General features: G+C 38.4%; 1 protein-coding gene across 6 annotated transcripts in view; it reads left to right on the top strand.

Moving 5' to 3' along the window:
- Positions 1-4,107: 4,107 nt before the first annotated feature.
- STXBP5 (syntaxin binding protein 5) overlaps positions 4,108-13,379 on the top strand; it is a 176,452-nt gene continuing 167,180 nt past the window's right edge. For all 6 annotated transcript variants that reach the window (XM_045066264.1, XM_045066262.1, XM_045066260.1 and 3 more), the window contains exons 1-2: positions 4,108-4,408; positions 5,674-5,771. In XM_045066264.1, the coding sequence (XP_044922199.1) occupies positions 4,256-4,408; positions 5,674-5,771 (251 nt within the window). In that variant the 5' untranslated portion in view covers positions 4,108-4,255. The remainder of the gene's footprint in view (positions 4,409-5,673; positions 5,772-13,379) is intronic.

Below are 13,379 nucleotides of genomic sequence, written 5' to 3'. Positions count from 1 at the left end.
ATTCAGAAAAGGGGGCCTGAACTAGGGAAACTAACTAATTAATATCTCTGCTGCAATTTACAAATAATTTAAATTCAATATTGTGTTAAATAGTATGGTGAATCAATTGCTGTCACACATATTTCCTTTGGGATTCAAATAAATTGAAATGAAGTGGATATAAATAAAAGCTAACAGGTAAGGCAGATCTGGTCTACTTCCAGAAAGTTTTTGCTGGTAATATAATTTCTCATTAAAATATTTATTTTCAGTGTCTATTTTATTCCTCTTGATCAGTATCTAGTGGCTCCTATAAGACCAATCACAGAGCTTTCGTTAGCCTGGCATGGTAGACTTTAAACAAGGCAACAAGGAGTGGCAGATTCCAGAATGTTACGAAACTTTAGTCTTTGGCTTTCTATGCTGAGTAATTTAATGAGGTGCTTTCCTTTTCCTATGTCAATTTTTCTTTCTTTCTTTCTTTTTGTCTTTTTATTTTCATTGTATTAGTTGAGTATTGTTTCGAGTTGTATTGACTCAGGTAAATGTAATATAACTATAATTTCTCAGTGGTATATACTATTACATCATCATCTCCTGATCCATTCTTCCAGTTGGTAAGAAAGAATTCCATTTGAGAGAATGTTGCTTGCCGAAAGGCAGAAGCTACTGAATTGTTTGGAATCAACACACTGATTCATTCATTAAAACAAACAAAAATTAATCTTTGTTGAGAGATTATTAAGGGTAAAACTTCTTCTGTGCTAAACTTAAAAATGCATAATATAAATTTAAATTTTAATCATTTTATTCTTAAAATTTTAATTAATTTTAATTTGATTCTTAAATTTTATATCATATTTTTTTTCCAATTTAATTTTAAAAATCAACTGATTTTTAAAGACAATTTTTAAAGACAAGAAAAACTGAGTCTGAGGATCCATTATTTTATTTTTGCTATCATAAGGTAAATATTTTGGGGGCATTGTTATTTTTTACCTAATAGAATTCTGGGTATGTCCTGGTCTCCTTGAGCTTGAAGACGACGGATTGCAAGTTCACAAAGCTAATCTCCATTAGCAGGTTTGTTCCACATTCATCTTAAATGTCATGTGTCTCTATGAATTGAAGTTTTGGGAATGCCAGGAAGAATTCACAATCTGCTGAGAGGGATGAGGCATGAAAATCAAAACAAAAATGATGAAGTAAAAAATGGGGACTGGCTTAAATTGGTGATCTCTTGAACTCCCTTTCACCTCAAGGTACCCTGATAGTAGGACGGAAAAACTGACATTTTTTAGTATCTACAGAGTGCTAAGCAACCCAGTGCAAACTACATTTGTTTTTAGTTTACCTTCACAAAACCCTAAGAAGAAGGTAGTATGAATTTCATTTTACATATGAGGAATCTGACTCTTAGAAAAAGTAAGGAATTTGTTCAACATTGCACCTTATCACCAAGGCCTGGATTGAAATCCATGTCTGGCAGACAGAAGAGCCTAGCATTTTTCCACTGCACCACAAATCCTCTCAGCAAGAAGCTGTCCCTTCTCAGAAGAGTTTTATAAATTTATTCCAAATTAAATAAAAAGGTGGATCAAAAAATTACGTGGGGGCAAATGATCTCTTTTGCAATTTTCCTCTATGGAGGTTTTGGTATTTTTTTAAAAAGCTCTCCAGGTACTTTCTCGATAACCTCCCCACCTACCTTCCGATGCCCTTTCTCCTCTTCACCCGGGCAACTCCTATTCATCTGGATTCAACTATGGTGTGTTTCTCTGGCTGGTTAAATTACTCTCTTTAGTCCTTGTGCAAGATTCCATCAGTGGACTCATCATATGGTTGCACGCTTTCTTTTTATGTGAGGTTTTCCCCCTTTAGACTGTGGTGAGCTTGTCGAAAGCCAAGTGTTGCGTTTTTGTGTCTTCGTAACCAAGCACAATGACTCAAACTCAAAATGTGTTTCAGAGAACTAAATTAGTAAACAAAAACTTTAGAGCCACTTGGAAATAGCTTAAGAAATCCTCCAAAATTTGCTTTATTGTCCGTTGTACCCAGTGAATTAGTTGAGTGATTCAATAAATAATAAGCAACAAAACAATTTTACAGGTTCCAAGGGTCAGGCATCGTCCTGGATGCGGAAGCTCCAGAGAGAACTACATTTCCCAAAATCCCTAAGCCCCACTCGTAGTTGGTTTGCTGAATGTTCTTAAAGGCCGGTCACGTCAACTAATAGCGTGGCGAGAATTTCTCCGATCGGGTAGGAGGCGGCCAATCACAAAGAAGAGGGCGGGCGCTTCTGATTTCGGTTCAGGAAACTCGTTCTATCCCTTCCTTGCCTTTTCGCAGGACGGTCGGAGGCGAAGTTATTAACCTGAGAGAGTGTTCTCCATTCCCACCCGCACTCCACGAATTAGAAATAGTCTATGCGTTTTCATCCTTCCTTCCGTTTTCCCCAGTTACTACGTCCTTTCCACTCAAATGCCTCTTGCTTCCCATTCACCTTTCTTGAACACGCTCTCCGGGAGGGTCCCCCTAAGCATGAATCTCTACCCTTCCAAACTTGAGCCAGACAATTGTCCCTACACCTCCCAGGGAGAGGGTGCCAGTGGAGAAGCGGAAAAGTCGGCGCAAAGACTTCATCCTTCCCTCTCTTCCCCTCGCAAGAGTGGAGAGGCTATTGGGGATTACTTACTGGATAATCGGCATTACAAGGCGGATTGTAGGGTCTGAAAATGAGTGGCAGTGCGGTATTTACTTCCACCTTGGCTCCCGCCTCCATCCCCACCCACCCGATTGCGGACTGAAGCCAGGGCTGGTGTGTCACCGGCCCGGGCAGACACCCAGCCTTGGACCGGCTCCTCTCTGGCACGCTATTCCCTTCCAGCAGCTACCTGCCATGGCCACGCTTTAATGTGACCGACAGTAACAGATTCAAGAAATGATTCCCCCCCCCCAACTCCCCGGTTTATCTCCTTTCTTTTTCTAGTACCTAAATCTGTCATCCTTTTACCACAGTCATAAACGTTGTCTAGAAGCTCTTTTTCAAAAATGAGATCCAAAACAATCCAAAACAAAGGCATCACTACAGCAATATTGCAGCCAGCAGCCAAGAGCGTGTACCTCGCTGAAGGGTGAGAGCATAAACCCCCGCTTTAACGACCGAATTTAAAATAAAGGCTTCCTGCTGCTCGTTAGTCAACATTTTTACTATCTCAGCTGCCGGAGAAACAGCTGCATACTCTGGCCTGACGATTGGGGTGGGAGAAATTTAACCATGGTCTGGGATTTTCGCCGAGGGTAATTTAAGCCCGAGCTCCACTCAGGCGAAGGGGGCACACGGCGGCAGGGGGGTAAGGCGGCGGGGGGGGGGGCGACAAGACGGTGGGGAGGGAGATGCAGGGCGCATGCGCATACTCCCCAGCCCTGCTCCGCGGAGGCCCAGCTGCCGCCACCGCCGGGGCCGGCGCTGTAACCGCGGGTGCCGCTGCTGCTCGGGGCGGGCGTTGGTGTCGTGTGCCGAGGCACCCTGTCAGGCGAGAGGGAGCTGTGGGGCGGGAGCCTGGGCGGCGGCGGCGGCGCCTGAGGAAGGCAGCGGGGGCTCTGAAGGAGCGAGGGCGGGCTGGTCCGGCGGCAGAGAAGCGAGGCGGAGAGCGCGGGGACCCACCCCGGGCGCCCAGCGTGTGATGCCGGCCGGGCAGAGGCGCTGAGCTGCGGGGAGGCCGAGCGGCGGCCGTGGACGGAGGGCCAGCGACCCCCGGGAGGAGGAGGAGGAAGCGCAGGAGCGGGAGGAAGCGCCGAGGGACTGCGGGGCCGGGGCGGGCGACGAGCGGCGGGGCCGCGGGCCATGGACGCGGCGGTGGCGGCGGGGGCGAGCCGGGGCGGCGGCGCGGCGCAGAGTCAGCCTGCGGCCAGGTGAGGCTGGGCAGTGCGGGCTCCGGGCGCCGCTGCCACTGCTGTGCCGCCGGGCCGCGGAGCGAGGCGGCGGCGGCGGTGGCTGAAGCGGCGCCACAGCTGCCGCGGCGAGCGGCGGCGGCCTCGGAAGAAGAGGGGTCGCCGCCCGGGGTTCTGGTGGCCGCTGCTCTTTCTTCGTCGCAGTATTTCCTGTTTGGATTATCTTGTGCTTCTCCCCAGCTGCCTCCTTCCCCTCACACTCCCACTCTGCCCCACTCCTCCGTGTCCTCGGTGGAAGCTGCCCTCGGCCCGGGTTCGTTTCCCGCGCCGGGGGACGCCCCTTGCCTCCCCTCGCGGGTTGCGGGGGAGCTCCGCCGAGACCATGAGGAAATTCAACATCAGGAAGGTGCTGGACGGCCTGACCGCCGGCTCGTCCTCGGCCTCGCAGCAGCAGCAGCAACAGCAGCACCCGGCTGGGAACCGGGAGCCCGAGATCCAGGAAACGCTCCAGTCCGAGCACTTTCAGCTCTGCAAGGTGAACGGAGTTCGCAGCCCCGCGAAAATTGGGGTCGTTTTAGGGGGCGGCTCGGGCTTTTCATGGGAGTGCGAGGGAATAGAACGCCAGTAATAATTATACCTCGAATGAAGGGCTCGCTCCTCCTCAAGCAAACATTTGCTTAGTGGGTTATTTTGGAGATTGACATCATCTTACTCCTTTCGGGCTTTTTTTTTTTTTTTTTTTTCTTTCCCCTTTTCACTTGCAGCAGTCATTTCAAGGTTGCTTCTCCCGTATTTTACTGACCTTTAATTAGTATTCTTAATAACCTTAGAGCCTTTGTATGCAAACATTTTAATGTAATTCACCAACTCCGAAGTTTCCTTCGGAAACGGTGCCTAATGAATTATTGTTCATCAAAAAGCCAAACCAGTTCAACTGGATATTTGTTTCTCACCTTTCCCTTAAAATGTGGTAGGAAGCTTAAAATATGAAATCACAGGGTCCTTTTATCGCTATGTTTGATTAAAAAGTTGGTACTGTGATTTTTGCCCATTAATGGCACCATTCCCATAGCGGTCTGTAATTCGGAAAGAATGATGCAGCGAATTAATTCACTGGCTGCTCAGTGAGAAATACAAATTTGTCTTGATATTAATACTTGGCCATAAAATACCATGTGTTTGTATGTCTAAATACACATTTTGCCCTAATGCCCTAAAATTAAGGGTTCTATAGCAAAATGCAAAAATATATGTACTTATTTTCATAAGTTACAGTTGCAAAATTTGGGGATAGATGTTTGATAATTGCTTTACTGAATCCTTGACAAAACATTGTAGGACAGTTTTTTTTTTAGCAGTATTTGTCATTTAGCATCTGCATAAAGTAGCAAAGTTATCACACTTGAAATAAAGCATGAATTGCATTTTTACATTAATTTTGAGAATTTGTGACTACCATAACTTTAGTATTTTGGTTTCAGACATGATAGTATAAAATGTTAATAAGAAATTTTCTTCTATAGAATATCAGTATTATGGAAAGTTAGAAATTAAAATGTAAAATTGGGAGAGATATATATTTATGTATATACACACACTTTTTAAAAAAATTTCAGGTTCTATGTAAATAAGTTTTGTTAATATACATTTATAGGGTTTTTTTTTTAAGGTAGGAAGTGCATGTGTATGGGTTCTGCATCAATTTTAATTGGTTCTAGATGCTAATGCCTCTGTTGACTTTTCTGCTTTTGAATTCTGCTTGCTGCCTTCGTTGCTGTGATGTCATTTGCCCATCCATAGACTGTTCGCCATGGATTTCCCTATCAACCTTCAGCCCTGGCCTTTGATCCTGTACAGAAGATCCTGGCAGTTGGAACTCAGACTGGTGCTTTAAGGCTGTATCCTTTCATTTAAATCGCCCCTCCCCAGCAACCAACTTTTACTGTATTCTCTGCAGTTGCTTTTCCTGTTTTAATTCCAAAGAAACGGTGTGGTGAGATATATAGATATATATACCGTGAAATCATGTGGTATTGGCTTTCCCCTTGATTATACATCTATTCAGGCTATATGTTGCTGGGGGTGTTTCTTCATCTCTAAGTTTATAGTAGCTAAATATGTATCCATGGAGAGTTCTAAAGTTTTGCTGTAGTAACTACTGTCTTTGCAAGGAGCTAGAAGTTTCCAAGGGGAAATCTATCTGCTAGTATATACTAGGGGTATAGGGGTATTTTAAATGGAATGTGGCTTAAAATGAAGTTTAAAAGCACTAGTATAGGATGCACCTTAATTGCTTTTTAAAAATATTGGGCATTGGTAGATACTGAATTTATGACTTATCATTCCAGTGAATTAGAGATTGAATTTGATTTGGTTGTTTCTGACTTGCCCATTGAGAAAAAACATTAGAAGACAAATCCTGTTAATTAAGTTTATATGAATAGTTGTGAAGAGTTGATATTTCTAGAAGTTTTAGAAAATTTGTTAGGGTAATACAAATGGATAAGTGTAGTCCCTTTTGTAGCCTCCATTATATGTATGTAGAAACTGTTAAGTTAGCTGTACTCTGAAGCATTGGTATAAGGAGAATTACTTTTCCTGACTGTGCATGAACCATAATAGTTTTGTCATAGCATAGCATAGTTTTTCCAAATACCTGTTCAGTTTTTTGGTCTTAACAGTGGAGAATACTTCTCACTTTTATACTATTGAACTTGAAATAAAATTGTTTGCTTTTATCGTGAAATTTAACCATCCTTAACTAAAATGCCTTTATTTTTAAACTTAAAATGCAAGACTTTTAAGAGCAAATGCTTTGTTCTTTAGGATATCTGTTTCCACATATGAAGTAATGTGTTTGTAAATTAAAAAAAAAAATCACTGTATGATCACAATAGAATTACTATTGTCAAAAAAATAAAGAGAAGGAAGGAGCTTTACCCCTCACATTTTAGGTTTATCTGGCTCCTGTGAAGAGGGGAGGGGAACCTGCATTTTAGTTAAACATATGCCTTGATTTTCCTTATAATTTTCCAAAGTACTATATATGGTATCAGGATATGCCTCAAGTTTCACTTATGATTAATGATATTAATATTATTATTAAATAATATTTTTAATAATATCTTTCAAAATACTTAAAAAACTTTTCAGGTAGGCCATTGATATATATTACTGTGTGAAGTCTACATTCATAGTAAATACCAGTACTGTGGACATTCCTGTTAAAATGGTAAAATCTGACCAGGCTAGATCTGAATCTGTGAATTTCTAAGGGTATGTCTAAAGGGCTCTTGCCCAAATATCTAGATATTTGAGACTAGAATATTTTTGGCTGCAAGTGTTTAGTTGTTTTTATTCCTAAACCCAGTGATCGTTACCTTCTAGTTTAGGGCTCCTATTTTAGTCTCATGAAGATGGGACAATAATTTTAATTTTGTCAGTGTGGGTACTAGGTATGCAGCAAAATTCCATATGGTGACAAGAATAGTGCATTATTGGATCTAGATGGACTGTTTGGAACTAAAAGCAGATTTTTGTTGTTGTTCTCCTCCCCCCCCCCCACCCCACATATCATTACTGGATTAAAAGAAAAGGGAAAAAAAAAGAGTTATATCGGTTATTTTTAGATTCTGCTTTTCTTTTAAATGGGTTCCACTTTTGTCATTGTCTCAGTGTAGTCTCAATTTTCCAAACAGCAAGTCTGCCCTTTTTATTTTTAATATAAGTACCACTAGTGAGTCCAATTTTATAAAACCAAATGTTTTCCTTAGACAAGACTGTTACCCTTAATGCATTTGAGTAATTAGCAAGTTGATGCAACAGAATTAAAATATAGGCCTGATTCTAATTGCCAAATAAATGTAAGTATCGGGTGTCCAGAATCCTCACTTGTACATGAATTGCTTATATGTTTTAATAGCTAAACACTAAATGAAAGTGAACATGTAATTATAGTTTACAGTTATACTCTTTTTTTTGTTTGTTTAAATTTTAGAATATCTCCTACTGTATTTAGAATGAAGTCAGGAAAACTACCAAATATGTTTTTACTTTTTAATGAGATTTATGTGAATATTCCATAGTGATAAATTGGTTTGCCTACCAGTGATAGCAGCTAGTCATTTCTTCTGTTAGGTTTAAGTATCAGATAAGCTTAAGAGCTTTATTTATTGTGGCTTTGATTTATAGAAAATGACTAAGACCTTTTTATTTTCATTTAATATAAACATATGTAATTTAAGATCTGTATTTTTCTGTTCTTTGTTATTTTCAAAGCTAAATTAAAATCAATAGTTTCTAATTTCAAAGCTCTCTGGCTTAACATGCAGACTTACTACACATATATTCTGTTGCTCTTGTTCTTTTACATTTTTTGCTGTTTCAGTTGACTTCTTTCACTCCTTTATTTTCCTCTCACATTAGACTCTTGTAGCCTATAATAAATTTGTCCTAAAATGTGTCTTGGAACAGAAATATTCTTGTAGATAAAGTGTTTTCTTTCCTTTGATTGTGGAGCAGAAACGAGGAGATGTTTTCAGAAGTAGGATTGGGCTATTAGAACTTGCATTACAGGTCTGATCTGACTAATAGAATGTCTTCCTGAATGTTGGACTATACTAAATTAATCTACTTTGAGGTATAAAAAAACTAGATGAGAAAGTTACATCTGATATCTGTATTATAAGATAAGAATTAGTGAAAATCTGAATTTTTAAATAATTTTCTAACTATTAATGAGGCAAGATATATTTAATGTGTCTCTTGCATTAATGTATAGCTAGTGAATGATACTGTAAGCATGCTTTGTGTTCATTCTTCTTGGTTACTGAAAACAATGTGAGGTTGGAATGCATTTACTGATAGGAAGCAGGAAAATGTAATTTTATATACTAAGTCATATAGCTGTGATAGGATTTAATTATCTTTTTGTCATATAGAAGTAGGTATAATATGATTTTTATGATTAATCTGGGTTGAAAATTATTGGGATACAATTTCTAATTATCTATTTTCATATCAATATCTAGAAAGGGAAAAAAGGTTTTAACTGAAGAATGAAGGCATTTCTAGAATGTTATTGTTGTCCTTATCTATACTCCTGGTTTACTAGTATAATTTTGAATTACTGTAAACCATGAGGTACCCTGGCCTTTGTAATGTATTTTTGTCTGAATGCAAGGAAGTCATGTTATGTGTGACTATTTCAAGGAATAAGCAGAAAAATGAAACTTCAAATTTATTGAGTTTTTTAAAAAATTATATGAATTTTTATAATTATCAGCATTATTTAAGAACCTCATTTATTGTCTTCTTAACTTGTGGAAGATACAGTAAAATAGGCAATCTCTGATAAGGCTTGGATTGGTTTTTTTCCATATATTTTAAGGCATAGATTGTCCTCTAAACTGTAGTATAATGTAATATTGTTGAGTGCAGGCTCACAAGTTGATTTTTGTATGTTGGAGTTCATTTAACCAACACTTACTAAGTGCTAACATTGGATTATAAACTGTGGCCTGAATTCTGTCTCTTTTCTTGACACTAAGGGAATGAGGTATCTTTCAATTTTTTTTTTTACCCCCCCCCCTTTAAAATGAAGATACTGTATTCTTCAAGAAACAATTCTTTAATTCCCAGTGGCTGTATATTGTTCTAGGTGAGTATTCAAAAAAAAATGGAGAATGTGATGCTTCAGAAAGTTTTCAGCCCTAACTAAAAGACCAAACTAGTTAAACAATTGAGTTTAGAGTATTATTTAGGACTTTACTGACATTCTGCAAAGTCAGATTGCAGGTAAAGTCATTACATTTGATGCCACATTAGTAGATGGGGATCACATAGAGTAATAGGGAAGACAGACTGGGAAAATTATTCTAGGCAAACAGTATGGGCAACAGTAGAAAAGTGAATTATGATAGTTAAGAGGAGTACTAAAGAGACAGTTTGGAATAGTGATGCTAATTGAATTGGAGACAGAAATGGGAGCCAGTTGATGGAGATATTGAATGTTAACCTGAATTATCTTGATTAGTGTCTCTCAGTAGTGGTAGCATTTTGGACTGGATAATTCAGTGGGTTTATCCAGCACATTGCAAGCCATTTAATATCTCTGGCTTCTACGTACTAAATGTCAGGGTTGCCCCTGCTGTCAATATGGCAGCTTCGCCTCACATAGTTCCAGGTATTCCCTGGACTTAGCCCAGGTTGTTCACCAGTAAATAGGATCATAATCCTACTGAGGTCATGAGGTTAGCATCATGATTAAATGCAGTAATGCATATGTGTAGCTTTTAAGGCCATGCAGAGACAGTTTGGTGAATACTCAATATATGATATTTTGAAAGTTTTTATATTAGTTTTAATATTAAGGACCTTCATTACTTCATTTCAGCAGATACTTGTTGAGAGGCATCTGGGTGTCAGGAATTATTTAAGAATGCCTTAATTTCATTTATATTTGTAGCTAATGCAGTCATTTTAAAAAATCTTGAAAAAGTACTATTCTTTTTTCTTTGATTGAAATGGCCCTGTTTTCCTCAGTCACAAGGTTGCAAAATTTCTATTGAGACATAATGGGATAATCTATGTGAAAGTTTCTTGGGCATAGTAGGCAGTAAATGTTTAGTAATTTTGCACTTGTAAGATAGCATTAGAATGTTTGACTTGCTGCTTAGTATTTTTATTTTGAAAACAATTACAGTATTGGAAAAATTTAGGAATCTGATTTTTGTTCAGATTAGTTCAAAGTGAAATAGTTAAAAGTGAAATTTAGCTAGAATTAAGCCAGATTTTTATCTCCTCTTCTCTGCTGCCATCATTTTTGTTCATGGAAGAATTCTAGTCATTTGGAATTCTAGCTCCAGAGGAGAAACAAGGACTTTGAAATACTTTTACTTCTCAACTCTTAGCTCTTTATTAAAGAGGACTTTGTATAAAAGGAAGAGTGAGTACCGTGTCAGCAGTAGGTTGTGATTCTCAGCATGAACTACTGCAGTGGGAGGAATAGGCAGTTTTACTTTAGAAACGATGCCTGCCTAGAAGGAGTTACTTTGCAGTGAATTTCTTTTTTGAGGGAAACAAGGTACAATAGAATCTGAATGGAATTGAAAATTAGTAGGGAATCAAGTCTGCTTAGTAAGCCTTTCTTCCTTAAGTAGATGGATTTTTGTTTGGTATTCTGTGTTTTCCATTTGTTTTTTAGTATCATTTACCTTTAAAATCATAACCTGACTTTGCCTTCCTGAAGGGAATAGATAAAGGAATTTTCAAAGGATCATTTTATCTTTAGAAGATTTGTGTTCTGGTCTTCAAACTAATTTTGGTTAAGCTAGCTAAAATTTAGTCTGGGCTTCAGTGTCCTTTCCTGTACAATGAGGAAATTGGGATGCATGATATCTCGAGTCTTTCAGCTCTAGGATCTTAGAGTTTCTTTTTCTGTGGAAGATTTGGGAATGCTCTGAATCAGTTCCATCTAGAGCCATCTTCTGATTGATTGTTCTGAGTACCTGTTAAAGAGGATAAAGTACTGGACTCCATCCCATTGTAGGGTCCTTTACTTTGTATCCATTGATTGCATTCAAAATCCAAGTCTGTAGCTACACAAATGTAAACGTTTGTTTACAAAAGGGAGCAGGAAAAAGTATATGAAAAACATGCACTTTTTTCATTATTGAAATACAACTCACGTTGGATACTTAAGATACTAGGATTGCATTTTTATTGTATAACAGATGAAGTCTCATTATGACATAGGAAACGCGGGTATTTTAAAAATACTGTTAACTGAGTTTACTTTCTTTCCTTTCTTGGGTGTAAATAGTAAGGATATAAAATCAAAATGAAATTACACAAAATTAATAATGTAAAACTCAAGTTTTTACCAGTAGCAGATGGGCTTATTAGAAAATGAAAGAGAATTGCAAGCTGGAACAAACTGCTGCTGAAAAACTCTAGGCAAGTGCAGGGAACAAAGGACAGGACCCTTTTTTAAAGAGAAATGGGGTAAGTTGGGAAGGCAGTTAGGAAGTATCTGTCCATTTGAGTAAGCCAGGAATTCAAAGTGTGGTGGCTTCTCATTGGTGTAGCTGTTGCCTGGGGAGGTGATGAGGAAAGTGTCGCCTCCTTTGGCTGGAGTAATAGAGTAGTATCCAGTGCATGGTCAAGTCCATCTCTTCCTTTTAGCTCTGCAACTAACCAAAAGCGGTAGGGGCATGAGAACTCCCCTGCCAAAACCTCCCAACATCTATTTTAGTGAGATTTCCCATTACTAATTTTCACAGTTCCTAGTCACCTGATTTTATTAATTTTTATATAAGAGATTTAATATAGGGATTATTAAATTGCTGGTGTATAAGTTGAGTGCTAAATTTGGTAATTGTTTAGTTACTTAGAGTAGTAACTAGTAATGTACATGTAGGTAATTGGACTGTAGGGGTATCACTAAATGAAAGGTAAGCTTTGGTTGTTTTTGTTTGGCTTTAACTTCATGTGTTGGAAAGTTAATAATGAGTTTCAGTATTGTTTTGTTTTATAATGTACAAATGAGAACTTCTTGCAGTGATTCCACATTGTATCATCATTAGAAGGTTTATAGTGTCTTGGGATTACAGATAATGAAATGTTTTTAGTTTGACCTAAACAGATCTGTTGAGAATGTAACAGAATAATACATGGAAAATGGCATTTTACTGTGTATCACCTTTTATGTTTGAATGGTTTTTATTAATATAGTTACCCACTTTTGGATTTAGTAATTCTAGTTGCTTGAATCTCTTACTTGTGTTTCATTTTAAAGAAATTTTGGACAGTAGTTTGTTTACTGCATAACTTTTTCTTTTTTGGCTGTGGAGGGTAAGTAGGGGAAAGAATTGTTGATACAGTTTACTTCTTACTACTTTCTGTTCCACAGAGGGCCATTTGTTTAGTGATCCCTTCAATCTAGAATAATTTTTCCCTGTTAAAGTAATTCTTACCTTTAAAGGTCAGTGCCTTTGTCTTTGTGATTATGTATTTGATTTAATTCCATCCCCAGTTCCACCCATGTAGCCATCTTTCTTTTAATTCAGCATTTCCACTCTACCCTTCTTTATAAGTAATATTTAGGCATTTTTAGATAACCAAAATTATAATTTGAAATTATAGCTATAATATTGAGTGGTATTTTCTTTTAAAACAAATTGTCAGAAACATTACCACAAATGAGAAGATACGGTGGAGTTTAAAGTGATACAAAACAATTAACTAGTATCCTTTACTTAATCAAGAGTCCAGAATCTGGACAGTAGTTGGTATATAATTCTAAAATCACAACAGAATAAAGAAATAAATAGCACAACAGAAGGAACACAAAGTCTTTTTTTTTTTTTTTTTTTTTAAGATTTATGTATTCTGGAAGAGACGGGGGAGAGAGAATTCTGAAGCAGACTCCCTGCTGAGTGTGGAGTGCCACAGATAGCTTGATCTCAGGACCCTGAGATCAGCACCAGAGAGTGGCTGCTCAACAG

Source organism: Mustela putorius, unplaced genomic scaffold, assembly GCF_011764305.1.
Source record: "Mustela putorius furo isolate JIRA1106 unplaced genomic scaffold, ASM1176430v1.1 tig00003863_pilon_pilon_pilon, whole genome shotgun sequence".
In the NCBI taxonomy this organism is placed as follows: domain Eukaryota; kingdom Metazoa; phylum Chordata; class Mammalia; order Carnivora; family Mustelidae; genus Mustela; species Mustela putorius.
Note: the sequence above shows the minus strand (reverse complement) of the source record. Positions and strands in the feature narration are given on the sequence as shown.